Source organism: Saccopteryx bilineata, chromosome 11, assembly GCF_036850765.1.
Source record: "Saccopteryx bilineata isolate mSacBil1 chromosome 11, mSacBil1_pri_phased_curated, whole genome shotgun sequence".
Taxonomy (NCBI): domain Eukaryota; kingdom Metazoa; phylum Chordata; class Mammalia; order Chiroptera; family Emballonuridae; genus Saccopteryx; species Saccopteryx bilineata.
In genome coordinates this window covers 59,257,889-59,272,453 of record NC_089500.1, presented here as the reverse complement: position 1 = coordinate 59,272,453, position 14,565 = coordinate 59,257,889, and the positions used below count along the sequence as shown (strand labels likewise).

General features: G+C 38.9%; 1 protein-coding gene across 2 annotated transcripts in view; it reads left to right on the top strand.

Annotated features, from left to right (window-relative positions):
- The window catches only part of PIEZO2 (piezo type mechanosensitive ion channel component 2), a 490,804-nt gene that overhangs the window by 423,826 nt on the left and 52,413 nt on the right, over nt 1-14,565 (top strand). For both annotated transcript variants that reach the window (XM_066247149.1, XM_066247150.1), the window contains 2 exons: nt 1,359-1,470; nt 6,670-6,729. In XM_066247149.1, coding sequence (XP_066103246.1) covers nt 1,359-1,470; nt 6,670-6,729 — 172 coding nt within the window. The remainder of the gene's footprint in view (nt 1-1,358; nt 1,471-6,669; nt 6,730-14,565) is intronic.

Sequence of the window (14,565 nt, the reverse complement as noted above, 5' to 3'; positions counted from 1 at the left end):
TGCTCTAATAACTTTTTAAAGTAAAATGTCACCATATTTTGCTCTTAAGCCTGAAAACTTATTTACGTTTAGAAGAATAGCTGTTTTTTCAAAGAATATTTTATGAAAACAAGTTTGCTTATTAATATACTAAGCCTCAAAGATATTCTTGATAGAATTCCCAATTAATCTGCTCAATAAAGATCCACTATAAATTCCTTTATTTGGTCCTTCTTTTTCAAATTCCAGTTTTTCTGATTTTTCAAAATGCGATTTGGGGGCATAAAATAATATTTTTTTTTGTCTTCTGGATTTATTTTACATTACCATATATGGAAACATTGAATTCCTCTTTATTTTTACTGACATCTCAGTGCCCATGGTGTCCTTAAAAACTGTGCTTTTCAAAGATTCCAGAAATCTGAACATTATATACAATAAAATGAAAGTGTTTTGGTCTACAAGCACCCCTGCGAAATGTTGCTTTAACTCTATGATGATAATAGAAAACCCAGCTTCCCTGAGACCCAGGTGTGTCGGTGGGTGCATGAGGAGCATGCCTGCTTGGCTTCGTGGTTCTAGGTGGCTGACTTTATATATCTAGATTTTCTTTTTGTTTTTTCTGCATGACTTGGGAAACTGTTGGTGGGCGGGCTGTTCAAAGTGGGTCTATCGTGGTTATCGGTTATAATATATAATATTTATATTAATGCAACTATTTTCAGCTCTTGAATGAAAATGACAAAAGGAAACAAAAAGCACATGTTTTTCTTCCAAACCATCTGAAATAACTTATTAATCTTAATATCATACTATTTTTCCTCTCCAAATACTAATCAGCCTGCAAAACCCTTTGTCAAGTTGCTGGTAATAGCTGTTATTTGCAAGTGAAAATATCAAATGTGCAAAACTATTTCCCAAAGTAAAGGAGTAAAAGATATTATTTTGTTCCTGACTCAAAGTTTATTTTTGATGGGAGACTATTCTAATGATACTTTGTGAGGCTTCCAGTTTATTCCTGTTGTGTGGAATGGGAAAGATTTAGTTAAGTATCAGAGATGGTGGTAGGACATGGGAGAAGTGCTGGTTTGTACACACCGGAAGTTTCTCATGATCGTCTGTGATCCCAGCTGAAATCTATATATTTCTATGTATCCATATTGATCTGTTATTAACAAAAGAAATAGCACAGGGCAGCTCAGCATATGAAAGGCTATGGGGAGGAGCGGGGGAGAAAGGATATGAAAGAGGGAGATTTAAGTTTGTGTTGGGAAAAATAAAAAAATGTTTCCAGAAGTCAGGACGCTTGGTGTTGGTCCCTTTTCTTTTACATCAAATTATTATAAAGTCAGAAAAATAATCGAACTCTCTCCCTTCAGTTTGTTTATCAAGCCTGGATTACCGACCCTAAAACAGCACTCCGACAGAGGCGCAAAGAGAAAAAAAGGTCTGCCAGAGAAGAACAGAAAAGGAGAAAAGGCTCTAGGGAGGGTGAGTGTCACAGGGTGGGCGGGTCTCGCCCGGGTGGGCGGGTCTCGCTCGGGTGGGCAGGTCTAGCCAGCATGCTCAGGTTCTGTGGCCCGGAGGAAGACAGTGGAAGTGCAAAAACAGAATCTTTGGAGAAATCAAATTCTTAAGTTCTAAAGAAGGCAAAGCTTTTTACTTGTCCTTAATTGCTGTGTCTCACACTTGGAAGAAATTAAAACATGAATTTAAGTTAAGGTGCATTTTATAAAATGGAAAGAGAGGTCAGATAAGCCCAAAGAAAGTGGAAAGAAAAAATCAATTTTGAGGGGGATATTACGAAGTTACAGAGCATATGTACAAGACAAGACCTTATCATTATGTGAAAACCTGTTTTTAGAAAAAACTAATAAGAAAATAAACATTTGCTCAAGAAAAAAGGGAAAGCACACTTAAATAGCATTCAGGAACCAAAAATGGAACATAACTACCAACGCTGTATTCAACATTATGCTGATGCATTTGAAGGCAAATGACAGGAACACAGTTTTAAGGGGGATAAAACTACAAACCACAACAAAACACTCCAATAGCAAAGTTAAAGTGCAACAGGGGCACTCAGGCAAAACATTTTCATTATATAAATCTGACTAAAGGTTAGTATGAATGAATATGAAGGCAATTCATAAATCAGAAAACGGAAGTGGCCTTTACAAAGAAGCTCAGCTACACTAGTAGTATGAGAAACACAAACTAAGTATTCTGACATTTTGATTTTTTACCTCCAGGATTGGCAAGCAACTAAACAATTTGTAACATCACCGTTTGGAACTAGTAGCAAGTTGTGTGCTTGTACAGACTCTGAATGGTGTTATAGAGTTATACATCCACTTTGAAGATTAGTATGTCAATATCTGTGAAAATTTAAATGTACATATCCTATTAGATACCAGTGCCAGTTCTAGGTGTGTGGCTTAACCTGAAGCAGGATTTGTACATGCACACGAGGATACATCAGTATTTCTCAAACATTATGTGTTAATAACAAAAACTTAGAAACGTCTTAAATGCTCACAGGAAGAAGACTCAAGTAAATTATGCCGCCAGTATATAATGGAAATATAATGGAATGCTCTTCAGTAGTTTCAAAAAACGAGATTACTTTGAACTGACTTGGAGATCAATTCCTGACATATTGTTAAATGAAAAGCACTATGTTGCAAAATGTCATAGACATTATGAAATCATTTATGAAACAAAGGAAACCTCAAGAGAATATTTTGTATTTTAATGGCTGTATATAATAGTGTATAAATGCAAAAGAAAGATCAGGAGGAATACTTAGAAAATTATCAACAGTGGTTATTTCTGGGGGAGGAGTGGAGAGACTGGAATTAAGTGGTATGATTAAAGGGAACTTTAGGCTTATCTGTTACATTTTTATGCTTTATAAAGAAAATGTATATATGTTCCTTGTGAAATCAAAAATATATTAAAAATAAATAAAAAGGAAAATATAATTTCTGATAGAGTTCTAATTGTAAAGCCTCTCACCATTTTTATCATTCTGCCCCCTGCTATCTCCTGGTAACTTTCATTTTATTTTATTTTATTGATTTAATAAGATAAACTTAAGGCAGAACTGATGACAAGACATCAGTAAGAGATAAGTACACAAGCTGCCCAAGAAACCTATCCACTAAGCTACCAAATACTTCCAATATGTATGTTCACTTTCACTCCTTTCTTTTGGCCATAGCACATGTGTGCAGGCTTGGTTTCCTTTGTTTGTTTTTTAAAATGAGTTCATGTCATACCAACTGCTCTTATATGTTCATTAGCAATGCATCATGAACATTTCTCCAATTAAGTATTTATAAATCCATATCATTTTTAAGTTGTAAAATATTCTATAATATGAATATGCATAATTTATTCAACTGTTCCATCACTAATGGACAAAAGTTTGCTTCCAGATTTTGAAACAATGATCCATGCTATCATAGATATCCCTGATCAAAACAATGTATATACATGTACGTGCATGTATATTAAAATGCATAGCAAAAAGTCAGGAAAAACATGCACTGTCCATAGAATACGTTATCAAAAGTGGGATTACGAGCCTTAGCAGGTTGGCTCAGTGGTAAAACGTCAGTCAGCCAGCATGTGGATATCCCAGGTTCAATTCCCCATCAGGGCAAATAGGAGAAGTGACTGTATGCTTTTCCACCCTTCCTCCTCCCCCTTCTCTCTTTCTCTTTCTTTCTCTCTCTCACTCTCCCTCTCTCCTCCTCCCATAGCCATGGCTTGATTGGTTTAAGTGAGTTGGCCCTGGCATTGAGGATGGTTCCATGGATCCTCCAACTCAGGTGCTAAAGATAGCTCAGTACTCAAGCACTGGCCCTAGAAGAGGTTGCTGGGTGGATCCTGGTTGGGGTGCATGTGGGAATCTGTTTCTCTGTCTCCCCTCCTTTCACATTAAAAAAAATAAAGATTTTATTTATTGATTTGAGAGAGAGGAAGGGTGGGGAACGGAAACATAAAATCACAGCAGTTGCTTCCCTATGTGCCTTTACTAGGCAAGCCCAGAATTTTGACCTGGCAACCTCAGCATTCCAGGTCAATGCCCCATTCACTGGGCCACCATAGGTCAGGCACTTATCAAAACAATTTTTAATTTTTTATGATGTCAAGTAGGTCTAAATTTCTTTTTGCATTTTCTAGGTTTCCACTCTGCTTAGGAAATCCCCCCAAATATTATGCTAATGTTTTTCTTTATTTCCTCCTAATTTTATTTATACTTTGAATTTTTTATTCTATGAAGTAGAGATCTAGTTTATTTACTTTTTACTTTTAGGTTGATAGACAGTTATGCACTCCCTGTTGGTTAAATGATTCTTCTTTTTTTTCTATTAAATTTCAATGCTACTTTTGTCAATATCATGCTTTCATTTACTCTTAGAAATGTTTCTGGATTCTGAATACTGACTCACTGTCTTACTATCTACTAACTCCAGGCCAATGTCATATATTTGTTAGTTGGTTGGTTGGTGTTTTTCTTTTTTTACTTTTTATAATTTAATTTTTTTAAATTTTTCAATGACATTTTATATTCAATATTATTTTCTATTAGTTTCAGATGTACAGTGCAGTGGTTGGAAAATCTATACTTTACAAAGTGTTCCCCTGATATTCCAAGTACCCATCTGGCACCATACACTGTTATTACAATATTATCAATGTCATATATTTTTTAGTCTAGTAACTACAGAGCTAATTATGTTGTATTCTCTCCTCACTTTCCATTTTATTTCCTTTACAATTGTGTTTGCTATAGTAAAATATTTGTTCTTCCAAAATTATTTGACCAGTTCTATATATATGTATCCTTCAATCATAAATGTTTCATGACTCTGTATTGTGAGGGTTATTTCATGTGCAGATAGAGCACCATTTACCTATAAATCAAAGGCAACAACAGTTCAAAGATATCGGGACTGAAATCATTTTTTACTTAATCATTTAATAAATCTTTACTCGGCACCTTCTTGGTACCAGGTGTCACCTCTTCCAGGTTTCCCCTAGGGAGGTAAAGCACATCCACTCTGTCTGATGTGCCAGGTCTGTGGTGCTTTCTATGCAGTAACTCACCTGGTCCTCACCACTGCCCAGGCCATTTCCTCCTCTGTGTCCCACAGATGAGGAAAAGGGTCCAAGAGGATGAAGAAACTTGCCTAAGGTCACACAGACATACAGTGGGCGGTGGATCTGGAATTCAAAACAAGCATCCTGGCTCTAGATCCTTCTATCTTAACCAGTAAGGAACACAAGTATAGGGAAAGGAGAGACCCCAATGACACAGAAACTGCCTAGGTTCATTTAAAATACAAGTACAGATAACATAGTGTGGGACCAGAGGAGAAAAGATGACTGAGAGTAAAAGAGTAAAAAGGAATGTAATACCTCTTGAAAAAGACAGCGGATGAACAGAGCCTGACAGTCTGGTAGAATAAAGCAAGACCACGAGCAGGTCGGCGTAGCTGGTGGAAACAAGATGTGATACAGAGGAGGAGAAAAATAGTTTGAGAAGATGAAGTGCAGTTTGATCATTAATGGTCTTTGATAGGGTTGCTGGAGAAAATCCAAGAAACCCAATTAAATTTGAAAATTTTAAATAAACAACAAATATTATTTTAGCTTAATAATATGGCTATACTGCATGGGACTTATTTATACAAAATAAAAAATTATAAAAAAAATTTTGTTCATAACCCTGCACTTGTCTGGTCAAAGCACATATGAGAGTTGATGCTTCCTGCTCCTCCCCCCTTCCTCTCTCTCTCTCTCTCTCTCTCTCTCTCTCTCTCTCCTTTCTAAAATGAATAAATTAAAAAAAATTTTTTTGTTGTTTTTCTTAAATTAAAATTTAATTGGTCATTCTACATTGGTATTTGCTAGATCTGACCACCTTCTATGTCATTTTAGGGGGTGACACACTAAAATTTTTAACATTGGTCAGTAAACTCGTAAAGGGTCAGGTAGTAACTATTTTAAGCTTTGCGGGTCATAAGTCTCTGTTGCAACTTAACTCTGCCATTGTAGGTTGAAAGCAGCCATCAGTAACACATAAATGAATAGGTCTGGCTGTGTTCCATTAAAATTTGAATTTAATGTCATTTTCATGAGCACAAAATATTCCTTTTTAAGATTTTTCAACTATTAAAAATATAAAAACCATTCTAAACCCAACAGGCCATTTTTTTTTTAATTTTATTTATTTATTTATTCATTTTAGAGAGGAGAGAGAGTTAGAGTGAAAGAGAGAGAGAGAGAAAGGGGGGAGGAGCAGGAAGCATCAACTCCCATACATGCCTTGACCAGGCAAGCCCAGGGTTTTGAACCGGTGACCTCAGCATTCCAGGTCAACGCTTTATCCACTGCGCCACCACAGGTCAGGCCAACAGGCCATTTTTAACAACAGGAAGCAGGAGAGATCTGGCCAGGGGACTGTAATCTTCCTACTCCTTGGGGCCCCTGATTCTTCTTCTGGAGGGAAGAGAATCTGAAAGCTGTGAATTCTTACAACTTTTCCCCAGAAACTCTTAAAATAGGCTGACTATCTGAGACTTAATTTTAAAAATTTCTTTTAATTTAGATGAGTCGTGTTTAAATTTAATATACTTTAAATGAATCTAACTCATGTTTATTGAACACACTTGGCAGGTCCTGTGGAGTGGGAAAGCCACGAAGATGAACCAATCAAAAAGAAGTCGGATGGGCCAGGTAATAAGATAAAGACAAATATGACCTGGCAGAGATTTGAAAATGTCACTTGCCCAAATGTTTATGTAATGAAAGGCTGCCTAAAAATAATCCATCAAATACTATTTCTGGACTATGCCTAAATAATAATGTGTCCTTTGATATCTCCAGTGAAATTGCAAACTGACTCCTAAAAGTTGATCAATCTGCCCCTTGCACTGTGGGAGTAAATAAAGAGTGAGTTTGTTAAATCTTTTATCCAAGTACCTAGGAAAGGGAGTGTGGGGGCACCAATTATAAATGTCCCATAGAAGCTATCAGAATAGAGACACAAAAAATGTTGACAATTAATTTTAAAGAACAGAGAAGGAAGAAGTGGGAGCTAAGTAGAATGGGGGAAATGAGAGGTATTCTGGATGCTTGAGCCAACCTCCTCATTTTATGAGCGAAACCCAATCCCAGTGAGTTTACCCAGGATTCCACAGCTACGGTCAGGGACAGAACCCCTGTCTTCTAACTCCTGGCCCAGTGGTGGTACAATTTGGGCTCCACATAGTATGTGATTGGGAGGAGGATTTCTCTATGCAGGGGGGTGGGGGAGACATAACAAAAATCTCCACATGAAATGAACTCAAATGCTTCTCTTGTTCTGTAAGAACGCTGTTTTCTTTATTGCACGGGGCTGGAACTCCTGTGTAGATCACAAGCTGGATGTTCAAGCTCTTTTCTCTGGACATAAATACTTTCAAGGATGCCATCTGCTGGCTCAAAATGAGACTTTCTGAAGGCTGTCTAATATCCTTAAACCCAGCCTCCGTTTCCAGACAATTCTGCTCACAGGTCTGTGAAGCGAGTATTCTAATATTGCTCAAAGCCTTTTCCGAGAGCTTTAGGCATATTAACTTCTTTAAGCACCTCAAAAACCCTCTTGTTCATCTGACAGTTAAGAAACTGAGGAACAAATAGACTAGCTAAGTTTTCCAAGTCTAGATAGCTACTAAGAGGTAGAGATAGGATTTGAACCCAAGGAGTCTAAACCCAGAATTTGTGCTCTTTGATGACAATGCCCTGAGTAAAAATAAAAATACTAATTTCACATGTTAGTTTGTAATCACACAAGTTAATAAAGTGCATGTTATACATGTCTTTAACACAACTATTTGTTTTACCATCAAGACCACCATAAGCAAAACTATGAAATAATTATATTTATATTTACCTGTATTTTATACATGTATTTCATAAATATTATATTTATCTAACTCTTCTAAGGAAATAACTGTGAATATGAGAAAAAAATTAAGTTGCCAAAAATATAAGATGCTGCTAATGTTGATTAGTCTACTGCTCATAAAAATTAGGGGATATTTCAAAATGAATATGAAGCGATAAAATATCTCCTAATTTTTGTGAGCAGTACAGTTGTAACTAACTTCAAATCCTTCAGCCTCCAGGGATCCAGGTTGCCTTTGATGTCTGTATAAAACAGCTTGAGGTTCCATCCGAATTACTGGGGGAAATGCATGCCTTGCTCAATAATGAAACAGAAGGAGGAGAACAGGAGCTGGGGGCTGAGGGAGAAGTGTGGGCATTCCCAGTGCTCTCTGCTCAGAGTTGCTCTTCTGTGGAATCTGCAGCCACTCAGTGCTGCAAACCAGCATGGCTAATATTGTCCAGGTCCTGAGTGAGAACCGTGCAGAATGAAGAAATAAACTCAGAAGAAAAAGGATGGGATCAGGTGGTCTCTGCACAGCCCATAGCTTGCCAGAGCAAAAGCAAGGCCTCCAGTCTACTTTATTACATAGTGCAGAGCCATATGCAAATAAGGAAGTCTCTGACACAAAATCACATATCTGAGGCATAAACAGAAATCTTCATAAGAATGCACCAGCCCCCACCATGCAACAGTCAAGGGTGTGGGGAAGATCTTAGTCTTAGAAGGGTGTGGGGAAGATCTTAGTCTTAGAAGGGTGTGGGGAAGATCTCAGTCTTGGAAGAGTGTAGGGAAGGCTTAGTCTTGGAAGGGTGTGGGGAAGAGCTTAGTCTTAAATTAAGCCCTAGGCTCTAAGGACTTTGTCAGTTTACAGCCTGTCTCCCATATATGCCTCTTTTTTATTTTTAAATTTTAGCTCATGTGCTGAGATTTGCACTCGTCTGATTTCCCAGATTCCAATTCAGAGGCAGATTAGAAAAATACAGAATAAGTACAAAATTAGTATAACCAATGTTAACAGATACCAAAACAAGTGTCTTAATACATTAATGGAATTAAAGCCTTTTAGATCATTAAGCAAATTCTTAGCTAATATAGCAGGATCCGTAATAAAGATTTTGCTGTTTTGAATGTCCTTAATATGCTCACCAAGTCCATGCTGACACATCACTGTTCCATATTCCCTGCAAATGCAATCAAACCCCACTTCAGTCCCATTGAAAATTGTCACAAGGAGCAGGAGTCACACACATCCAGGGAAAGTCTGCATGGCACTGGAACAACTGTTGTCACATTTCCACACTCTGCAGCTGGCCTCCAAGTCCCATGACCACTGCTTCCAGCACATTAAGCTTTTGTCACAAGCTTAATGTCAATTCTGGGTTTCTGGCAATGATTCAGGTAGACTGAAAGGGCCATGTGTAGGCATATGTGGAGATGGAGATTTTTGTTTTCTTTAACCTGGAGAGATGAAAGCAGGGAGCCTTTTCCTGAAGTTTTGCAGCCTTAAGGGTGGTGAGATGAACCTTGGGATTCACTATGCTGCATAGTAGAGGTAAATTTGTAACAGAAATAGGTAAATCTGGCTGGGTGAGAATAGCAACAAGGTTGATTCTGAGGATGGGAGGTGAAAGAAAAGAAAGGCTCTGAATTTGGAGAGTAGGTCTTGGCCTAAAATACAGTTGGGGCACCAAGGCAGGAGAAGAAAAAGTGTGTGTAAAGGAGACACCATGTATTAGATAAGGCAGTGGATCCATGGCAAACAGGGAGGAAAATAAGACCATCAACACCCACAACAGAGATCTTTAAGGTTTGAGCAGGACCCAAATATTTGGGCAAAACAGAGTAGTGGCCCCATGTCTATACAAAATGAGATCAGCTTACCTGCTATTTGGATGGTCACTAGGCTCATCAATGATGATATGAGATGGGGCCAACGGCCCTGGGCACCTTCAGTCTTCAGGGGCGAGTTCCAGTAGGCTGGGCAAGGTTAGGTCAGAGGTGGCTGGGGTAGGGCTGGAAGAGACTGAACCCTTTGGAAAAGCAAAGGGGCAATCTACCTTCCAGTGTCCCTTTTTCCCACAATGAGGGCATGGCCCTGGTGGGGGCCGAGAAGCCAGACAGGCTTTAGTCCAATGACCTTCCTTTTTACACTTGAAGTAGGGCCCAGATGGAGTCTTATGAGGGCCCTTAGGGGCATTGGAGCCTTTAAGGGTGGCTGCCAAGAGCTGGTATTTTGCCTGATCTCTGGGCTCTGTCTGCCTTCTCCTGTTCCTCTTGGTCATTATAGACCTTAAAAACCATGCTCAAGAGAGCTTGTTGAGGGGTTTGAAGGCCCTCCTCTGCCTTTTAAAGCTTTTTCCGTATATCAGGGGCTGATTGGAAGAAGACAGAGAGACAGTATAATTTGCAGGAGGAAGAGGTTTGGGGTGTGCTAAGAGGATTTGCCAGGTGGAATAGGTTTAACAGAGAGAGGGATGAGAGTGGAGTAAAATAAGCCTTATATGATTGTGCTTGTGGAGTAAGTCTTCCTCCTGGCTCATGGTGTCTCAACAAACATTCAGCAACCCACCAAGGAGCCTCAGCAGTCCTAGGAAAAACACAAACATATCCTTGGCCCCATGAGAGAACAGGGTCTGGCCCTTGCCAGATTCCTGTGAGCGGGTCCTTCCATCGCACTTCAGGGAAGGCTTTCCTTGCTGGATTCCAGAGTCTCTAAGCTACTGAATGGCCCTGTACATCAGCATTCAAAATTTTTTTAAAGTAAAAAGAACATGATAAAGAAGATTTGCAGGAGTTTCAAGGTATGAGTCCCCCCTTTTTATTTTTTTAACTGACTTTTAAGTGTTTGATGGACATGCTCTAAATCTGATTAATCCTAATACATGAGTTGCTATTTTACTCTCAACTCAGAAAACAAAGAACACACCTTACAAAGCACCAACTAAATTAGCAAGTCTTTAGGCTCTACAGTCCGTTCTGTTTAAATTTAAATAAGAACTCTTTACATGTTCCAATTTTAAAGCAAAAATGTAGGGATGAAACTATTTTATTTCTTCAATATAAGAGCCAGCATTTCCAATTTTTTGCATGCAAGAACTTAATTTAGGCTTTAAAAGATAACATTTTAAACATCAGACAAAAACTAAACAGAAACTAGAATCAGACAAACTAGAGAGAAACCCGGGATTTCAGAGCACAACCAGACCAGAAAGTTGCCTGCCTATTCTCAGCCAGGGCATTTTCTGACAGAGGGACTGAAGGATGAGACTAAACAAAATCTCCCCAAGAAAATTTGCTCTCGGCAGCTGCACAGGAAATTTTGTAGTCAAATCCACCAGGGGTCCCCTGCCTAAATTTCCAGGCAAAGAATAAGAAAGAAACAAAATAATATTTCAGAGGATTGTTGCTAAAACATTAAAGAAAATCAGACAATAACAGGAAAAGCTGTGACTTTAATAGCTGAGTCTCCTAGCCATTCTCAAATTCCATAGTTGTGTAACTGGGGGCTCAGGTTGACCGCAACAAGACTTCCCCTCTACCTCAATTTTAGCTGAGCAGCAGACTAAGCAGCCAGAGAGAACTAGAAGCAGCTACACTGTCCCACGTTCCTTGGCCCCCAAACCACAAAATACAGCACAACCCGCCATAGTCTCCTCACACCACTGCCTTTTCAGAACTTTACCTACTTGCTCCCCTGTAGCAGAACTAACCATTTCCTCCCTCTGGGAACCAGGGGCACACATCTTGAATATATCGCAAAAAGCATTCTAGCTACATAACTATTCTTAAAAAAAGGTCCCTTACTTTTGACCTTAATTGTCCCATAATTTATTACTCCTGACTATATTTTCCCTATAAACTTTACTCACTGTGCACACTTGGGGAGTTCCGTCACCTGCCTTTAGTTTAGTTTTCTCTTCCTCAGGTCCTGTCCCCGTTCAGGCACCACTTGCCACAAACCAGTGTGGCTAGTAATTGTCCAGGTCCTGAATGAAAATGGTGCGGAATGAAGAAATAAACTCAGAGAGAAAAAGGATGGAATCAGGAGGTCTCCACACAGCCCACAGCTTGCCAGAGCTAAAGCAAATCTTTTATTATATGGTGCAGAGCCATATGCAAATAAGGAAGTCTCTGATAACAAAGTCACACATCTGAGGCATAAACAGAAATCCTCATAAAAATGCATCCCCCCCACCATGCAACAGTCAAGGGTGTGGGGAAGACCTTAGTCTTAAAAGGGTGTGGGGAAGAGCTTAGTCTTAAACTAAGCCCAAGAACTTTGTCAATTTACAGGCTGTCTCCCACAACTCAGCACACTCACAGATCAGCAGCTCCCTTACTGGGCGTCTTTGCTCAGTGAAGATTACTCTCTCATTTCTGTGTTAGATGTAACCCAGTTTTTACCAAGGTTTGGGTGGGCGGTAGTGGGAGGCAGTGGCCCTCACAGCAGGAAATTACTCAAAGGGAAAGTCAGCCAGTAATCAAGATACCCAACTTATCAGATCTCTCCCCAGCTGCTGTCTCTGTAGCTCAGGGCCCCATCCCTTCAGGTTCTTCTCATTTAATCATTCTCCCATCTCCTTCCCCATATTCCCAGTTTTCTTCCCAGCTGCCCACTGGCCACTCCTAGATGCTGTTGCTCCCACAGATAGAACTGTTTGACTCTGCTTTGTCCCTCTTGTCCACCTGGACTCTGTCTGGACGCCATCCCATATAAAGCCATGCTTTCTCTGATAGTTTCTCCTTTGACAAGAGCAAACATTTACCTAGAGAAAGACTGCCTTTGTCCTATGCCACTGGATTCACAGATAGCTAGCTTTCTTTTTCTTTCTTTTTTTCTCTCTCCCTTCCTCTCTTTCTTTCTTTCTTTCTTTCGTCTTTCTCACCATTGCAAAGTTAATCCTTAACTCATGCTGTGGTGTGAGAATTAAAGCAGAGAGAAAGGAGTACGGAAATCATGGGTGAGTCTCCCAAAGGTCATATCTGATTATACTGGATTCGAAGTCAGGAAACTGTCCCACTTGCCACCTGTGTTTATATGGTTAACAAAGGATGATTTTTATATTTTTAATGACTGAAAAAAAAACAGAAGAATATTTTATGGCATACGAAAATTATGAAATTCAAATTTCAGTGTCCATAAATGAAGTTTTATTGGTAACCCAGTCATGCCCGTTCATAGACGATTCATTCACTGTCTACAGGTGTTTGCACACTACAACAGCAGTGATTAGTTATAATAGAGACAGTATGGCCTGGAAAGCCAAAAATATTTTACTATTAGGCCCTGTCCAGAAGAAAGGGTTTTTTTTATTGAATTTATTGGGATGACACTGGTTAACAAAATTATGCAGTTTACAGGTACCCAGCTCTACAACACACCTTGTACACCGTATTGTATGTTCACTTCCCCAAGTCAAGTCTTCATCCATCGCCATTTGCCCCTGATACCTTCCTACACGTCCCTGCCCTCCGGCATTCACCACACTGTTCTCTGTGTTCATGAGTCAGAAAAAGGCTTGCTGAGCCCTGCACAAGATCATAAAGGCTTATACCCTTTCCTACATGCTGAGCCCTGCACAAGATCATAAAGGCTTATACCCTTTCCTACATGCTGAGCCCTGCACAAGATCTTAAAGGCTTATACCCTTTCCTACATGCTATCTGAATGATTGTAAACTGTAATTTTAAACTATTGCCATTAATTCTAAATTTATTAAGGTTTTATTATGACACTTGAATCTTTTTTCTCTTTCTCTTTTTTCTTTTTGGTAAGGGAAGGGTGAGAGATAAGAGTTGTTTTCTTGTTGGTATTTGTCTTTAACAAACAGTATGATAATTCATTGTCATGTTCACCAAGTATTCGCTTTATTGAAATTAATGTTTGAAATAGTTAATAAACTAAATTTTTAAAATGCCATATTTTTAAAAAGTACACACGGATGAAAATTTGATGGCATGTTCTGAAGGGTTTCTTGTATTCCGGCTGAGAAACCATTAGCTTACGCAAACAAATGAGCAACACTTAATATGGAATCTTCCCTCCTTTGTTTTGATGCAAACCTTAAAAAAAGTTAAGCCATATAGCTATGGTGTCTCTCCAAACCTGATCAATGATCAGGTAGCTTGTGTTGAATTCTCTGAGGGCACTAGATAACCATGTGCTGTATTGGGACACATTAGGGACACAGTGGCGATCTGCAGATGAGCTCCTCACACCGGGCAGCTGTCCTGGGCTCCCCAAGTCACAGCCACAGATAAGGAAGAGAACCCAAGCATGGCAGAAATTTCATGACTTTTGCTGGTTTGGGAAAGTTTGGTCCCATGTGCAGTATTTTGTATTTAACACAGTTTAGTATAATTAAGAATAATGATAGTTCAGTGGTATAGATATATACCCTTTTTTTTTTCTATTTTTTATTTACTGATTTTAGTGAGAGAGGAAGGAAGAGAGAAACAAGAACATCAATCTGTTCCTGTACGTGCCCTGACCAGCAACCTCTATGCTTCCAGACAGCGCTCTAACCAACCAAGTTATCTGGCCAGGGTTAGATATATACTCTCAGTACATGTACTAAACTCTTTATAGAATAGCTTTAAGATGATTTAATTAAAATGCAATTGCCATATAAAGTATCCAA